The 14564-nt window shown below is 40.4% G+C and overlaps 1 protein-coding gene across 1 annotated transcript; it reads right to left on the bottom strand.

Moving 5' to 3' along the window:
• Window positions 1-1545: 1545 nt before the first annotated feature.
• Window positions 1546-13678, bottom strand: RNF8 (ring finger protein 8). The gene is made up of 8 exons (XM_039697913.1): window positions 13561-13678; window positions 12273-12401; window positions 9875-10615; window positions 8726-8788; window positions 8271-8360; window positions 6979-7086; window positions 5794-5998; window positions 1546-3791 (listed from the first exon to the last, which is right to left on the bottom strand). The coding sequence occupies exons 2-8, from the start codon at window positions 12339-12341 to the stop codon at window positions 3649-3651; spliced, it is 1419 nt and encodes a 472-aa protein (XP_039553847.1). The 5' UTR covers window positions 12342-12401; window positions 13561-13678; the 3' UTR covers window positions 1546-3648.
• Between the last annotated feature and the right edge of the window lie 886 nt (window positions 13679-14564).

Raw genomic sequence — 14564 nt, 5'->3', positions numbered from 1 at the left:
GCCGGGCACAAAACCAGAGTGAACACGGTAGTATCAGAGACAGGAGGATCCTACATGGGCAGTGTAGCTCTTGGTTATGTAGTTGCTGCAGACTGTCTCTAAATAGGCTGAGTTATGGCAGGACGGGAGGATGAGAAGTAAAACACTGACTAGTCAGAGCATAGCTTTGGAAAAGAAAACCTGCACTTTGCTTGGGGGAAGGGGGGCACAGCTGGATTATTGAATTGCCTGTTGCACATTCTGCAGTTAAATTTTACAGTTGTTGCTAAGGCTCTGTAGCAGGATCCTTGCCTGGAATGGGAAAAACAATCAACGACTGTGGGAAAAGCTATCCATGGTAAATGAAGAAGGGGTCATCATGCTGTTTTTGATGCTCAGTAATGCTGAAAACAGTCTGACTCATCAGTCCCGAAATTAAACATCCTGATAGTGAGATGAAGATGTGGTAGACCTGGTAAAATACCCAGAACCAATAAGTGATATTACAGATAATTTACCCAAAGTTGCTGAGCTGACACAGCTAGCCTGCAGACCTATGACTGACAGTCAATAAGCTCATGCTGTAACAGCCCAGTCCCAAATTTTAAGGGCAGAGTCTTCCAATATACCCTTTCTTGAAGTGTATGTGTGGAGGTTGCTCCCTTGACTGGGGATGCTGCTCAAGGTTACTCCTCATGACTGAGCAAAAGATATTAGTCCACCGTCATGGTTGAATAACATTACCTCTACTTAATTGTTTGTTTTTTCCTAGCTTTAATACAATTGCTTTAAAACAATTGCTTCAATATTGCATCATAGTGCACTGTAAGAGCTGTTCTACCTCCTATACTGCATAGTAAATAATTCTGATGAATCTTTTTGTCCAATCATTATCATAATAAACCATACATATTTATATATCTGGTTTGCCATCCTTAAATCCTCCAGGACCAAGTTGTATAAAGGTTCATTTACACCTATATAATCCTTTACACATGAACCACTGACAGTCTGGGGCTAGGACTGGATCCAGCCACATCCAGGCTCCTCTCTGAGAAGGATTTGGAAAGCAAGAGGGCCCTGTCTGCACCTCGTGACTCAACAGGAAGGCTTCTTTAATTATTTAATGTTGTCTGCAGCCCCCACTCTGCCTGTGACAGGCTCACCACACATGTGGTATATTTCACTTGCACGACATTGTCAGATTGGTCTTGGACTCCACAGATCTGTATGAGGCAAACATCCCTCTGCGATGGCCCCCTCTTACTAGCACCCCTTCCCAACTCTTCCACTGATGCTGACAAGGTATTGCCCTGAAAGTGTCTGATAGTATCACACGACCTGACAGCTCTCTTCCAAGGGAAAACAGCAAGTCTTGAACCTGCCCTGCATCATCTGTGACTAGCTCAGTTGTAACCTGACATCTGGAAGCACTTGATGCCATCCCAAGACGGGCAACAGTTCAGGGCATAACATCTCCAAGGGGACATCCAAGTGGAACCAAGTAGACAACCAAGCAGAAGAAAGGATCCAGACCTTAGAGCAAAGGAGAGCACACTGCAGATATACAGGTCTGCTTTTGTCAGCTTTTGTACATGGACAGTATTAATACTTAACCTTGCTCTGTGGATGTTTACACACTGTGCACCTACCAGTAAGAGTGAAAATAATTTGGAATACACTATTTACATTCTTCATGTTCTTGTGAAAAGAGGACACACTCAGAAACCAAACCAAAGATTACCACTCTGTTACCAGGGGAAGTATTATCCTTCTCTGCAATATGCATAAACACCAACATAATAAAATAAATATGTATTTTGCAAAATGAAATGAGAAAAAAAGCACAGAAGTATGGAAGAGATACAGAGTTGAAGAATTCGCAGTCCTACGTAACCAGAATATTTTCCTTCTACTCCTCTTCATCGGAAATGCCTGTTCCACATCAGCTTATTTCATGAGCATTTTGAGGAATGCTCTTCTCTTGCTCATTCTAGAAAGCTTCTATTCACAAAAGAAAGTCTCAAGAGCGCATACAGAAAGTGAACATTAAAAAAGAAAGAAGACTACAGAAGATACAATGACTCCTTCACAAAAAAACCTTACACTAAAGTTTTAAGCAGGCTGCCTGGCCCACAGATCAGGCCTCTCCTCTTTGAATCCTACTGACCAAATTTGTCAGAATACACTACTTCCTTAGGACATCATTCATGCACCTTTTTAATGGGATCTTTCTTGGGGGAAGCAGGTAAGAAGTGTGATTGTAGCTATTAAATTAGCATTAGGGTCGTCACAGTCTTGAAGGATTGGGCTGTCTTTGATCAGTTCCTGAATACAAACGTCTTTCAATTAACTTTACAGTAGTCACACTGCATACAGCAATCAAAACATCAAGGAAAGTCATTAAATTAGATGGTCTATTTTCTCAAAAAAGTCTAAAGACAACTAGAAGACATCTCAGTGGCTGAACCAAAGAAGACTAATGCAGAAATGGATTTATACTTTTGTTCTTAAACAAAATAAACATAGAAACAAAAAGGTATATACAAAGAGCCAAAGAAATATTACAGATGAGAAGGGCTTCCCCATCCTGTTCTCACAGTGTAAGCATCCTTTCCATGTAGCAGCTAAGTCAAAAGCATAAGTCACTAGAAAATGGAACTCAATAGACAAATACATGATAGGATGAGGCAAGACATGATCAATCTCTTATGAACAAGTGATTTGGCATGAGGGTAGTGCAACCCACAGCTCAACAGTTATGTCTTGTAAACAATAAAAAGTGCTTCATTCTGTATCTTGTGGTTGTCTACAGATGCTGCTTTCCTACCCTCCAACAGGAGAATTCATTAATTTGGAGAGCAGCACACCTGAAGATGCAGAGGTTCCTCTCTTGCTGCTGCTTATATGTTTTTAAAGTAATTGCTAAAAAATTCTGGATGTGCTGCTTCCCAGTTCTAAAACCCTTCATGCGAAAGCCTGAAGAGGGAACAAACCAAAGACACTGTATGAAAAGAACACTAGCTAAAGACTTCTGGAAGATTTAATCTCCTCTATCCCTATCTATGGAAAACAGGCTACATAACCAGAGCAAGCCGATGGCCAGCAGCTAGCTTACTATGCACTTGCAGCCAACAGTCTGCATCCCACCCTTTATCACCTTTAATGCCAAAGTCCTGGGATGACTCTAGTTGCCATATAAAATTCAGGAGGAAAACCCACACTGGCACTTTTTCCTGCTATACCTATCTCCTACTTGCTGGTGGGGATGGCCAAGTTCTCGAAAGGCTTGGGACATTCCCTCTGCTGCCTGAAATAAGGGATGCTGATGTAAACATGTAATTCATGAAGGAAAGTGCAGTGATGCAATACAAACTCTCTCATTACACTGAGCAGGTCACAAGCTAACGAAGAAGTTTATGGTTTGTAAGTCAATTAGCCAGCATAATGGCAGTCTGTTCTCTCACAAACCCAATTTTGTTTTAGAGATCAAGCTTCTGTGCATTCATTTGGAAAACAAGATCCTTCTTTCAAATGCTGCCAGTTTACAGCTCCAGCCTCTTCACAGGTCCTTCCAGGTGCCCAGTCCACTCCTCCAGCAGCAGTCAACTAATCACCATTAGGTTGGTTCTAGGCAGCACAGGGGCAATGAGTCTGCAGCAACAATGTTCAGATAACATAGTAGGTTTCACTATAGGAAGAATCCTCAGAGTTCTCACTGTCACAACTTCTCATTGACAAGATGGAGTAGGTGGTAGAAGGGACACCGTTGTCATTGTCTGTGGCTGGTTTCACCATCACATTCTGTTTCTCTGCATTCAAAACACACAGATAAAAAAGTTAGCTGTGACCACTGTACCCACAAGTGCTAAATTACTACTTGTCTTTGAAATTATATTTCAGCTTCTCACTGTCAGTTTGCAGAAAGGCTTTCAAGCTGCAGGACATAGGTCTTTTTCATTTCAGTTTCCAGCATAAAAGAACAAAGTAATGGGAGTTACTTGTTTGCTTGTTTTCTTAACTGCTCTAAAGTGTTCTGTATGTCTTTTCTTATTAAGGTAACACAGACGAGGAGGAGACCTTCTCCACCCCTTCACAGGCACACAAGTGACAATGAAAGTGGCTAAGTATTTCAGTGTCTTGCCAGGTAAGAAAAGGAAAAAAAATGTGGTAAGGGGCTCTCAAGTAGTGATTGTTCAGGACATTTATAGCCTCATCAAAAGCTTCATCTATTTAAGACTGCAAGCTGTCCTTCTAGTGCCGGGGTTACTAAGACTTCTAGAAAGGTTTCTTGGAAAGCCTTGACAGCTTCTTAAGTGCCACTTCCAACATTATTCTTCTTCTAACAGGTATATTTCTTAGGAATTAATTTTAAATAGACAAAGGTTATCTTCACTTCAAAATGTTTCCATCACTGCACAAAAAGAGGCACAGAAACAATTTCACCTTCCAGCTGAAGTGTGTCACAGTAAATTTAAATTATTTCCTATTGGTAGTTATTTCTGAAGGTAGGCTATGAACTCATTTGCTTTTTGTTTGAACAAGGATGAAGACCATTGGTGTAGCACACAATGGGCTGCAATGAAGGCACCACTTCAGCTAGTGCCCATCAGCTACCTGACCAGACACTTAGGAGCACTGTGGCACTCTGCACATGCACACATTGCACAAGGGCTGCCTCGGTTCCACAGAGGTAAAAGCAATTCTTGTAGCTGAGCCAGGCAGCCTCTCAGCAATGCAGCACTTCCTGAGGGAATCACACTGAAAGGGTTACATAGGTTACAGTTTCAGGCTTGAACTAGCACTGGTCAGTGATGTCATTCTATGTCACCATGGCACATCTGAAAGGTTTCAAAAGCGCCTTTCTTTTGGTAAAAATACAATTTGATACACTGCAAAATTAAGTATCATGCACTCATCTTTATGAAGGGAAAACAAAACAATTACTTAACACAGCAACAGAAATTTAAGGGGTAGCAGGAACAGACATCTACATTTCAGCACCTAGATACCAACGTCTAGTGCTCTAGAAAGAAATTTAGAAGGAAGCAGACTAAGAATAACCCATATTGGGGTTTTTAATAAAGCAATCACCATCATGCACAGTATTTTAGCAACAACTAGGCAAGATGTTATGCCTGTAAGCCACAGTGGCTTTAATTCCACAAAAATAAACATGTCAGAGCAACTGTCTGCTCAGCCATGATATACCCGTGTCTCTTTCAGAGATTTCCTACAATAAAGCAATCACCATCATGCACAGTATTTTAGCAACAACTAGGCAAGATGTTATGCCTGTAAGCCACAGTGGCTTTAATTCCACAAAAATAAACATGTCAGAGCAACTGTCTGCTCAGCCATACTTACATGATATACCAGTGTTTCTTTCAGAGATTTCCTATATAAATCTAGCACATAGAAAAGAATTCAGTGTTTCTTGTCAGGTCTGCTGACTTTCTGTAATTATGTACTCCACAGCTTCATCAAAAGTGCCTGGTAAATTTTTCAAGGACCATTCTAAGTATTTTTGCTTTTATTAAGTGATCTCTTTGAAAGATCATAACCTTTAGCATGGTTAAACTAAGTTTTCCCGCCAGACTATGGAATTCATACTGAATTCTTTTTCCAAACTTTGCACCAATTTTATTTTAATGTGCAGTAAAGCTAGTTAGTTGAGAGATCTCATTATTATTTTTTTAGTGTTTCTGCAGCATTCCCTGAGCATCTTCTTGGTATATAGGTGCCAAAGAAAGTTGTGCAAAATAGATGGAATAAGAGATTGTACTCATCATGCCACATCCACCCACCTCTCACCTTTCCGCTCTCTGATAAGGCTTAGGCGATGCTCTTTCATTTCCACATCCAGTTTTTCTACCATCCTGTTAATGCAGTTATCCAGCACCAGAGAGCGTGTCTTTGATTTGATCTCCTGCCTGCAGATAGGGCACTCCACTTTACGTTTTGTCCACTCATTGATACAGTAGGAGCAGAAGCTGTGTGCACAGTTCAGAGTGACCGCCTGTGGAATGCAGCAGAAAGATAGTGCTCACAGCGTGCTCACACAGGCACTGTCAAGCAAAAAAGTACTGAATACAGGGAAATATTAGATTAATATTTTGTATAGGGAAAGGGACTGGAGAGCCCAAAGCTTTTAGGGCCTTTGCAGGAGTCACACAGACTCCCCCATGCCAGAGGTCAGGCCAGCATTACAAGTCAGTTAATGGAGTCACTGTAAGTCATCGCAAGTCAGAAACAGAAAAAAAGTAACTAATTTTATTACAAGTTACTCCAATTTGAAAAGGATAAATTATGGAAAAAACTCAGATACTGCAAAATAGCATCTTAATATACTGAGAAACCAGAAATTAAAATTTCAGCTAGCCTTTAAGCCATTATAACAAGGCTAACACATCAGGTTTCCCATAGTAAAAGCATAATGTAATGAAACTGACCTTCTAGCAAAACAGTAACAAAAATAACAGTCTACACAACAAGCATAGCCTATTACTTGTAGAATCAAATTAAAACAGGCCAATTTCTCAAAGAAAGAGTCTATCTGAACATGCCAGGACTTGATTGAATACTGTACCTCTCACCCTTTACTAACCTCTCCATATAGCTAAACCTCAAACAGTCCAACTCAAGTCAGCTTAAAGCAAGGTCCACTGCAAAATAATTCTTCCCCAAGCAGCTGTCAGCAGCAACTCAGAGCGCCAGTTCAAAAACCTACACAAGTGCTCCAAACTTATGTGCATTTTAGAATTAAGCACTCATATCTATGCAGATAGAGACATTAAAGCTGAATTTGCTGTCAAGCAAAGAAGAGTCAGGGCAGACAGAATAGACCTTTGGATCAACTCTTTCCCATAAGAACTCACTGTGGGTCTGTTGGGACTGTTAAACAAGTGAAGAGAAGGGCTTAAATATTGTGTTACTAGAGCTATGGAAAGCTTCTCAAGTCTCTTTTTTATTGGCAAACCCATACAGGTTTAAACATACCTCGATGAAGTGCTCAGAACAGATTGTGCACTGCAACTCGTTCTCCAACACATCATTCATCTGATTCAACACCTCTTCTTTTTGGGCTCTCACCTTTTCCTTCTCCTCCTGGTGGAAAAGTACATGTGGTTGTGTATCAACAAAGAACAAGGGTTTTCTTAATTGGCAGGAAGTGTGCATGCAGGGGAAGAAAATCATACATACATACATACATACATACAAATGCAAATCTCCACATGTCAAGTGGAGTGGGTATCTATCATATACCCAGATCTGTAATATCTTTCCTCTTTGTAGTCTCAGCAGAATTGAGAATATTCCCACCCACTACAGAGAACTTGGAAGAGAGAACAGCCATTACCAAAATTCCTGTCAGCCTAAAGGAACTACCAGCTGATCAATCTTTTCAGAATCTTTTTTAGCCTGTTCCTAGCAAGAGCTTGACTTCAATCAGTTTTTTTTTTGGTGTCTGATATAAAAAGCAGAACACCCAACAGACTGAACAGCTCAAATACTAAAAAAAGGAAGCGATAAAGTTTAAAACATTCACTTGTATTTAACAACTTAATAACCTTTTTGTTTGCTTGTTAAGAGTTAAATTAGGCTGATTAGGCTAAGTACCTGCTCTACCTTCTAAAAATAACAGGAAAAGTCTTCTAATTGAAGCTATAATTGAAACAGCGACAAATTTCCAAAGATGACATTAAAAAAAAAACAAAGCAAACTGTCAGTGGTGGGTAATGTGATAGACACAGGAAAGGATCTCCTTAATTATTTTCTGCTCATCACTTTGTGTCAAGGGCAGAAAGAACTGGGGCTTATCTTGCTCATTATTCAAATTCCATGTTGCTTCAGTCCTACACTCCCTTATAGAACTGCTATCACAATGCAATTTTACTTGAATGCACTTTAAGTGAAAATGAAGCACCTCATTTTTCAAACACTTTTGGTTTGTCGGTGGATTTTTTTCCTGTTATTTCTGGTTTGATTTTTTATTTGTTTGTGTTTCAAAGAAAGGGTGCAATGGGCCCATTTCTCTTCCAAAATGCACTGTTCAGGTGCTTTGGGCTTTCTTTATGACTGGGAAAGATCTAATAACTGTTCAACACCAATTTATAAAAAGGGCAAGGTTCCTCCTCCCCCGATGTCAGCTGCCACCTCAAAACACAGAAATTTTGCACTGTAGGAGGCCAGGCAGAGCCAAGACAAATGTTAAATAAACCATTTCCTCTGCTCATGCAGCATATCATGTTTCACTTATGAATAAAACTAAGAATGCAGTTACTCCTTACCTTGGTTTCTTCCAGTTCTTTATTCTTGGCTTGAATTATCTCCTCAAAATCTTTTTTATTTCGATTCAATTCTTCCATCAAAGCACGATGCTGTAACAATACCATTCCAGAAATTATAAGAGTACCATTATAAGCCATCCTATTAAAGACATATGGTCATAGTCATAAGGCTCAGCACACTCATTTCTCCTATTCTCCTCCTAGAAGAGCAACACATATAAATTGAGGCGTTAAGGCAGTTTATCCTTAACTTAAAATTGGAATGCACTGCCAGTTATTTATGACCTTCCCATTGCCATCACACTTTGCATTCCCTCTTCCAGGTTCTTCTTTCACTTCAATTAGGTTTTTCAGTCACCTAAGGCAAAGTCCTTGTCTTCTACCAAGGGGCACTTGGAAAGATTTAAATGTCCGAGTTACACAGTTAGACCAAAACTAGACTCATAATCACTTGCCTCTTGCAGGACCTGGGCCAGCTGCTCCTTCAGATTCTCTTCCCCTTGCTGACACTTTTCTCCCTGGGTGGCATAAGAAGTGGGGGAAAAAAAGAGACTTGAAGAACGTAAGAGACAGAAACTTAACTACTCTGCACACTGTCTTTAGAGGATATGCTTAAAGAAACAACACTGATTTTCAACAAACGGCGAGATGTTCCACTCTAGGGTTACATGTGTACTACACAAATTAGAGCTATCATTTACTGTGATGAGTTAAAATGGATATATCATTTACAGTTACACATTCGGAATACATCCACATTATTCTAGCTCAAAAGGCACCAGCATATTCATAGAAGCAAAGAGATCAGCAACAGCTTAAAAGGTGCAACTCTGTCTTTGAATACATTCAAAGATTTCAGAGGTACCTAAAGATCCAGGTAAATGTCCAATTGTTTCTAAGGACACAACTCCAAACTTTCTGTACATCTGGTAATGGTATCTTGCCTTTAGCAGTAGAGTTTAAGGAAGTCACTAATAAATGACTCACTCCAAGATGAATCCTCACTTTCTTTAAACCAGATTTTGAGTAGTCTCAAGTTCAAACAGATTTTGGTCTGTTACCGAAAAAGCAACTTATCAGATACACTTACTGGTTAAAGGTACTTACAGATTGCAAGAGAGGGTTTTTTGAACATAGGAAAATAATCTCCTTCCCTCCAGGGATTAAGGCATGCAGTATTTCATTGACTGTAAAGACAGTACACTTGCCATGCAAACTGGGCTTTATTTCAGCCATATACTGGGAAAAACTCACACTTAAAGTGATTATTTGTCATCTTGTCCTCTCTATAAGCAAGAGAGATCAGGCAATGACTTTCACTTTTTTATTTAAAAACATGCTTCTTTACCAACTGAAATGCTTTATTTTGCACCTGTTTCTGAACTCCCTATGCAGCAAAATCTCTTCTGTCTCTGCACCTTCTTTTAGTATGTGTACTGTGTTACATGCTAAGTTAAATACTTCCATGAAAACTTTACCAGGGGTAAATCACACAAGCACTATTTTTGTTACTGTATAGTTCAAGAGCTATTTTAGATCAATGCCTTATACGAGGCATTCCATCGAAGTGAAGACACAGGCCAAAATTATTGCCACCATTATACCTCTAGCTTCTGCTGCTCTTTACAGAATGTCCTCTCCAGCTCTTCCACCTGCTGCTGCTGATGCTCTTGTTCTATGCAGAGTTGGTTCTGCAAGTCCTGCAGCTCCTGTTCCATTACTAGGATCTCCTTCTGATCACACTTCCTGCGCTTCTCCTTGACATTCAGAACTGCAGTCTGCTTCTCCTGCACTTTGGCCTTTAATTTCATTGTATCTTCTAGAGATTGCCTCAGCTTTTTCAAGCCAGTCCATGACTCTACAAGACCGGAGCCTTTCTGGTCCTTCTGGGGGACAGTCACAGCTTTCGTGGAGTGAACAGGGCTACCATGCACTGGACCACTATTCCCCTCACTGGGTCCAGGAGAAGGCAGCTTGACATCCATCTTCTCAGTCAGCCGTTTGGCCTCTTCTGCCTGTCCCCATGATTCATCTAAAGGTCCATTGCCACAGGACACTCTGTCTCTTTTGCATCTGGAGTTTGAAGGGCCTTCTGATTCACATGTCTCCAATTCCTCCAAACTAAATTTACGTTTAGGCCTTGAACTCTTAGCTGTCCCCAGGTCACTTCTTTGAGCTAAAAAGGGTTTAATTTTCTCCCATTCATCTTTAATTACTTCATACTCATATTCGGCAGTCTCTCTGTTTTCCAAAGGCACTCCCAACTCGATACGGTCTCCTTCAGCAATAGGATAGACTTTTGATGGATCCAGGCGCTGTTTATTAAGCCAAACTCCATTTAGACTCTGCCAATAAACACAGAACCACCAAAATTTAATATGTAGTTATCCTCTGAAAGTTATTTCTGGCAACTGTAAATAAACACAGCCAACCTCTTCAATGCTTCAATCAGAACAAGCCACCTCTTCAAATAAACCTTGCAATATCCAGTTTATTGGCTCAGTGTTGAATTTATTACAGTTACTGCACTGCATTATCTACTGCACATTATTCTTTTACGTTACAGATTTTGTGTACAAGCACCAAGAACAACATTTTGACATACGTGCTTGTGAAGAAGGAAAACAATGAACTCTGAGGGGAAAAAACTGCACAAAAGGTTCAGTAACAAGAACTGAATAATAAAATGACTCCACAATAGATCATTGTCAGGAACATAGAATACTACAGTAATTATTCTTGACAATTAATGTTACCTGAAATTCCAGAAAAAAAAAAGTAAATAGAAAGAAGCATTGGCTCTACTCCTTGAAGAAAACCAAGTTTTTCATAAATACAAGGAAACTGTAAAAAAGGAAAATCTTCTAGAGATAATGTTCAAACACAAAAATAGTTTCAAAATTTCAAAATTCAAGAAATAGTTTTCAAAAACCAGCAAAACTGGTCTGTGCTCATGATGAACTGCAGAAACACTAGGAACTGACATATCTCAATGAGATTCAATGAAACAAGCTGACCAACTGGTCAACAGTGAAAACAGACAGGACGTGTTAATAGTTAATCTATGGTAGATGTCTCCTATCATGCACTAACATTAGGTTTTCACGTTTATACATGTACTACAAACAAGCTGACCAACTGGTCAACAGTGAAAACAGGACGTGTTAATAGTTAATCTATAGTAGATGTCTCCTATCATGCGCTAACATTAGGTTTTCAAGTTTATACATGTACTACAAGAGAGTTTTGTTTAAGAGTAGTGTAATTTTAATAGCAGTCACTCCATTCCTTTCTGACTAATCTGCTGTCAACCCAAACATCCTTCAAATCTGCATGATGTGTTGAACATTTTTGTTCTACCAGTGCTGTTTTAAAGCAAAATACTCATTTTACTGTTTTCAGACCAAATGAGAAAGTGGGGAGATCATGATGTAAAAAACAGATTACTGAAGTCAAAGTGAGACCCAGTTGAGGACTCTGACATCAACATTTTATCCTCATCAGCTGAGAAGAACTTTCAGGAGAAACTCATTTGAACATAACATGCAGCATGGATCTTCTAACACTAGATTCTTGTTGAAGTTGATTATAATTAAAGCAATTGTGTCACTACAACAAGGAGGTGCACTCTATCTTTTCATTAGCACTACAAGAATGTTATCCTTGTGAAATTATAAAATCCTAGGTCAAAATTCATATAGGATATGTTTTAAGAAAGCGACACCAAACAGGTTCACAGACTGCAAAGTGCCCTTGGCCAGGCCACACTGGACTGAAAAATGCTAAACCAAGAGGTGAATCTACATACAGAAAGTAATCTAGTTTGCATCCCTACTGCAGCAGACTGAAGTTTCCTGCTGGAAGTGCACAACAGGCAAGACACATTCCCACGGACCTTCTATCGCACTTACATTATATCATAGCCCATGAATTGCTAGACCCAAAACAATGGATTCTATCCCATGAATCTCAGAGTACAAGGTCTTCAATTGGTCTCTGTACCTTGTTATCCTTGACAGTCCACTGCCCTTCTGCATTCTGCTGGAAGACACAGTGCTTACGAGAGATCATCAAGGGACAGGTTTTTGACACCAGCTGGTACGTGATATCTAATCCTCGGCCAATAGTCACCTAAAAATAAAGTAGTGTAGTTACTGCAATCAGTAATGGCATGGTAAATTCAGTCTATGGCATTTTAATTTAAGTACAGCAAAATTCTAGATCAACATCTTATGGTTATTCCAAAAAGTTTGGCATTAGATGATTTTTTTTCATTTCAATTTAAGAGTATATAGAAAATGGAAGCTTACAAAGTTTGAAGTATTATCTTTCTCTCCCACTGAGGCAATTTTAATTTTTCTGAGGCACATTACAACCTTGGTTTCATGGAAATCTTCCTCAGCACCAAAGCTGCTCAAAGCCACTCACAAACCATCTGTGTCCCACCTCAGTCATTACTGAACCAAAAACCATTTCTTCAAACTAGCACTATTGTGTGTGGGTCTCAAGATTACTTCTTATCCTCTTATTTTGCTAGTTTCATCTGTTCAACCATTTGTGAACAGGAAAGACACAGGAAATAAACAGCCCAGAAAACTGCCATCAAAAAAAGAACACACTCAACACTGCCCTAAACACACAATTCTTTTGTAAATCACACCATCAATCTTATGGCTCAGAATCTAAGCTACATGCAGCTCATAACCAGTAGTAAAAGTGATCTAAGTAACTGGATTAGAGTCTAACAGTATCCTCTGGAAGAAGGGATATAATGTAATTGTACTATTACACAGTATCTTATTAAATCTCACCTAATTTCAGATTGCCATTTAAAGCCTATCGATGCTCTCCCTCCCTCAGCTGCCTCCTCTGCACACTTCTCTTAATTCATGTGTGCACTGCATTACCTGAGCAGTTCTCACCTTGAGTTTAGAGGAAAAACTCAGACCCCCATGTCATAACCAAAAAGGCAAGGAAGAAACTAAGATGACAAAAGCAAACTTAACCATGTTAGTGTCCTACTTCTTAAATGCTTCACATAGTTTTCTGTCAGCATGGATTACATATGTAAGAGGTACAGAGAATCAAATGGATAAAGACTCCCCTCTTCATGAGGATTCAAACATAAAATCAGCTTTGCATTTGTCCCTGCAGTGGTGTCCTCACGATCCAGTCACACACCTGCAGGATCTCACATACCAATATGAGTGACAGCAAGCAGGGCCAGTCACAAAACTCCCCCTTGAACGAGTTCATTGAGCAAACAGGGTTCCAAGATGTTACCACTCACCTGCCGGAGTTCAGTGCTGCTCACGGCAGTACTGGCAAACCACACCTCATCCCCACGTATCAGCAGTGTCCTTTAGCACCAAAGTGGTCACAGCATCAAGCCTGACAGGGTTCAAGCAGTGTTTGGACAACACTCTCAGGCATGTGCTGTGATTCTTAGGGCTGTCCTGGGCAGAGTCAGGAGCTGGACTCAATGATCCTTGTGGGTCCCTACCAACCCAGGGTATTCTAAGATTATGATTTAAATCTCCAGCAAAAGCAGTTTGTGCTCTGTGGCCTGGCACACCTACAGCACCAGAATGCTATCAGCCTCCCTGCTGCGAATGACAACCACCGTGCAGACAATTAGAGCTGTAACATCCCATACTGGATTCCCTACACAATCATCAGTGCCCTGGCTGCAAGTTGTTACCTCCAGTCCTTCACTGGGGAGATCTGCACATCTCAGGGCTTCAAATCCATGATGGGAGAGTAACAAAAGCATACGTTTGGATGAGTTCCTTTTGCAGCGTGTGAGCACAAGGCTTTGGCCACAGCATCACCCACACCACCTGATTTTGACTACCAGGACAGCAATCCTTTTACACTGCCCCAACACCATCACACGTCTTTGCCTGCTGGGTTTTAGGGAAGAGTAACAGGCCCCATTTTTCAATTAAAAAACACGATCGCTAAGAAAACGGCTATTCTGTTCCGCACCAAAACACAACCAAACAATTCAAACGTGACCTCGTTTACAGCTGAATACCTTATACCTCAAGTACTGATAACCTCGCCAAAAGCATCGCCTTGTTAATTAGGCTACGGACTCCCTTCGTCCTCACTTACGTGACCATCACACGAACAATACTATCTCAATACGACATAAGAATTTAAAGATATAAACAAGCGAAGGCTTGGCCAAGGCGACTCCAGCGCCTGGTTCCGCCCTCCCCGCCCTCGGGCGTTACCGGGGCTGAGCAGTGCCCGCTCGGGCGGCCCCTCCAACGGCCCCGAGCACAGGCT

This window comes from Passer montanus, unplaced genomic scaffold (assembly GCF_014805655.1).
Source record: "Passer montanus isolate IOZ18808 unplaced genomic scaffold, ASM1480565v1 scaffold12, whole genome shotgun sequence".
NCBI classification, from domain to species: domain Eukaryota; kingdom Metazoa; phylum Chordata; class Aves; order Passeriformes; family Passeridae; genus Passer; species Passer montanus.
Note: the sequence above shows the minus strand (reverse complement) of the source record. Positions and strands in the feature narration are given on the sequence as shown.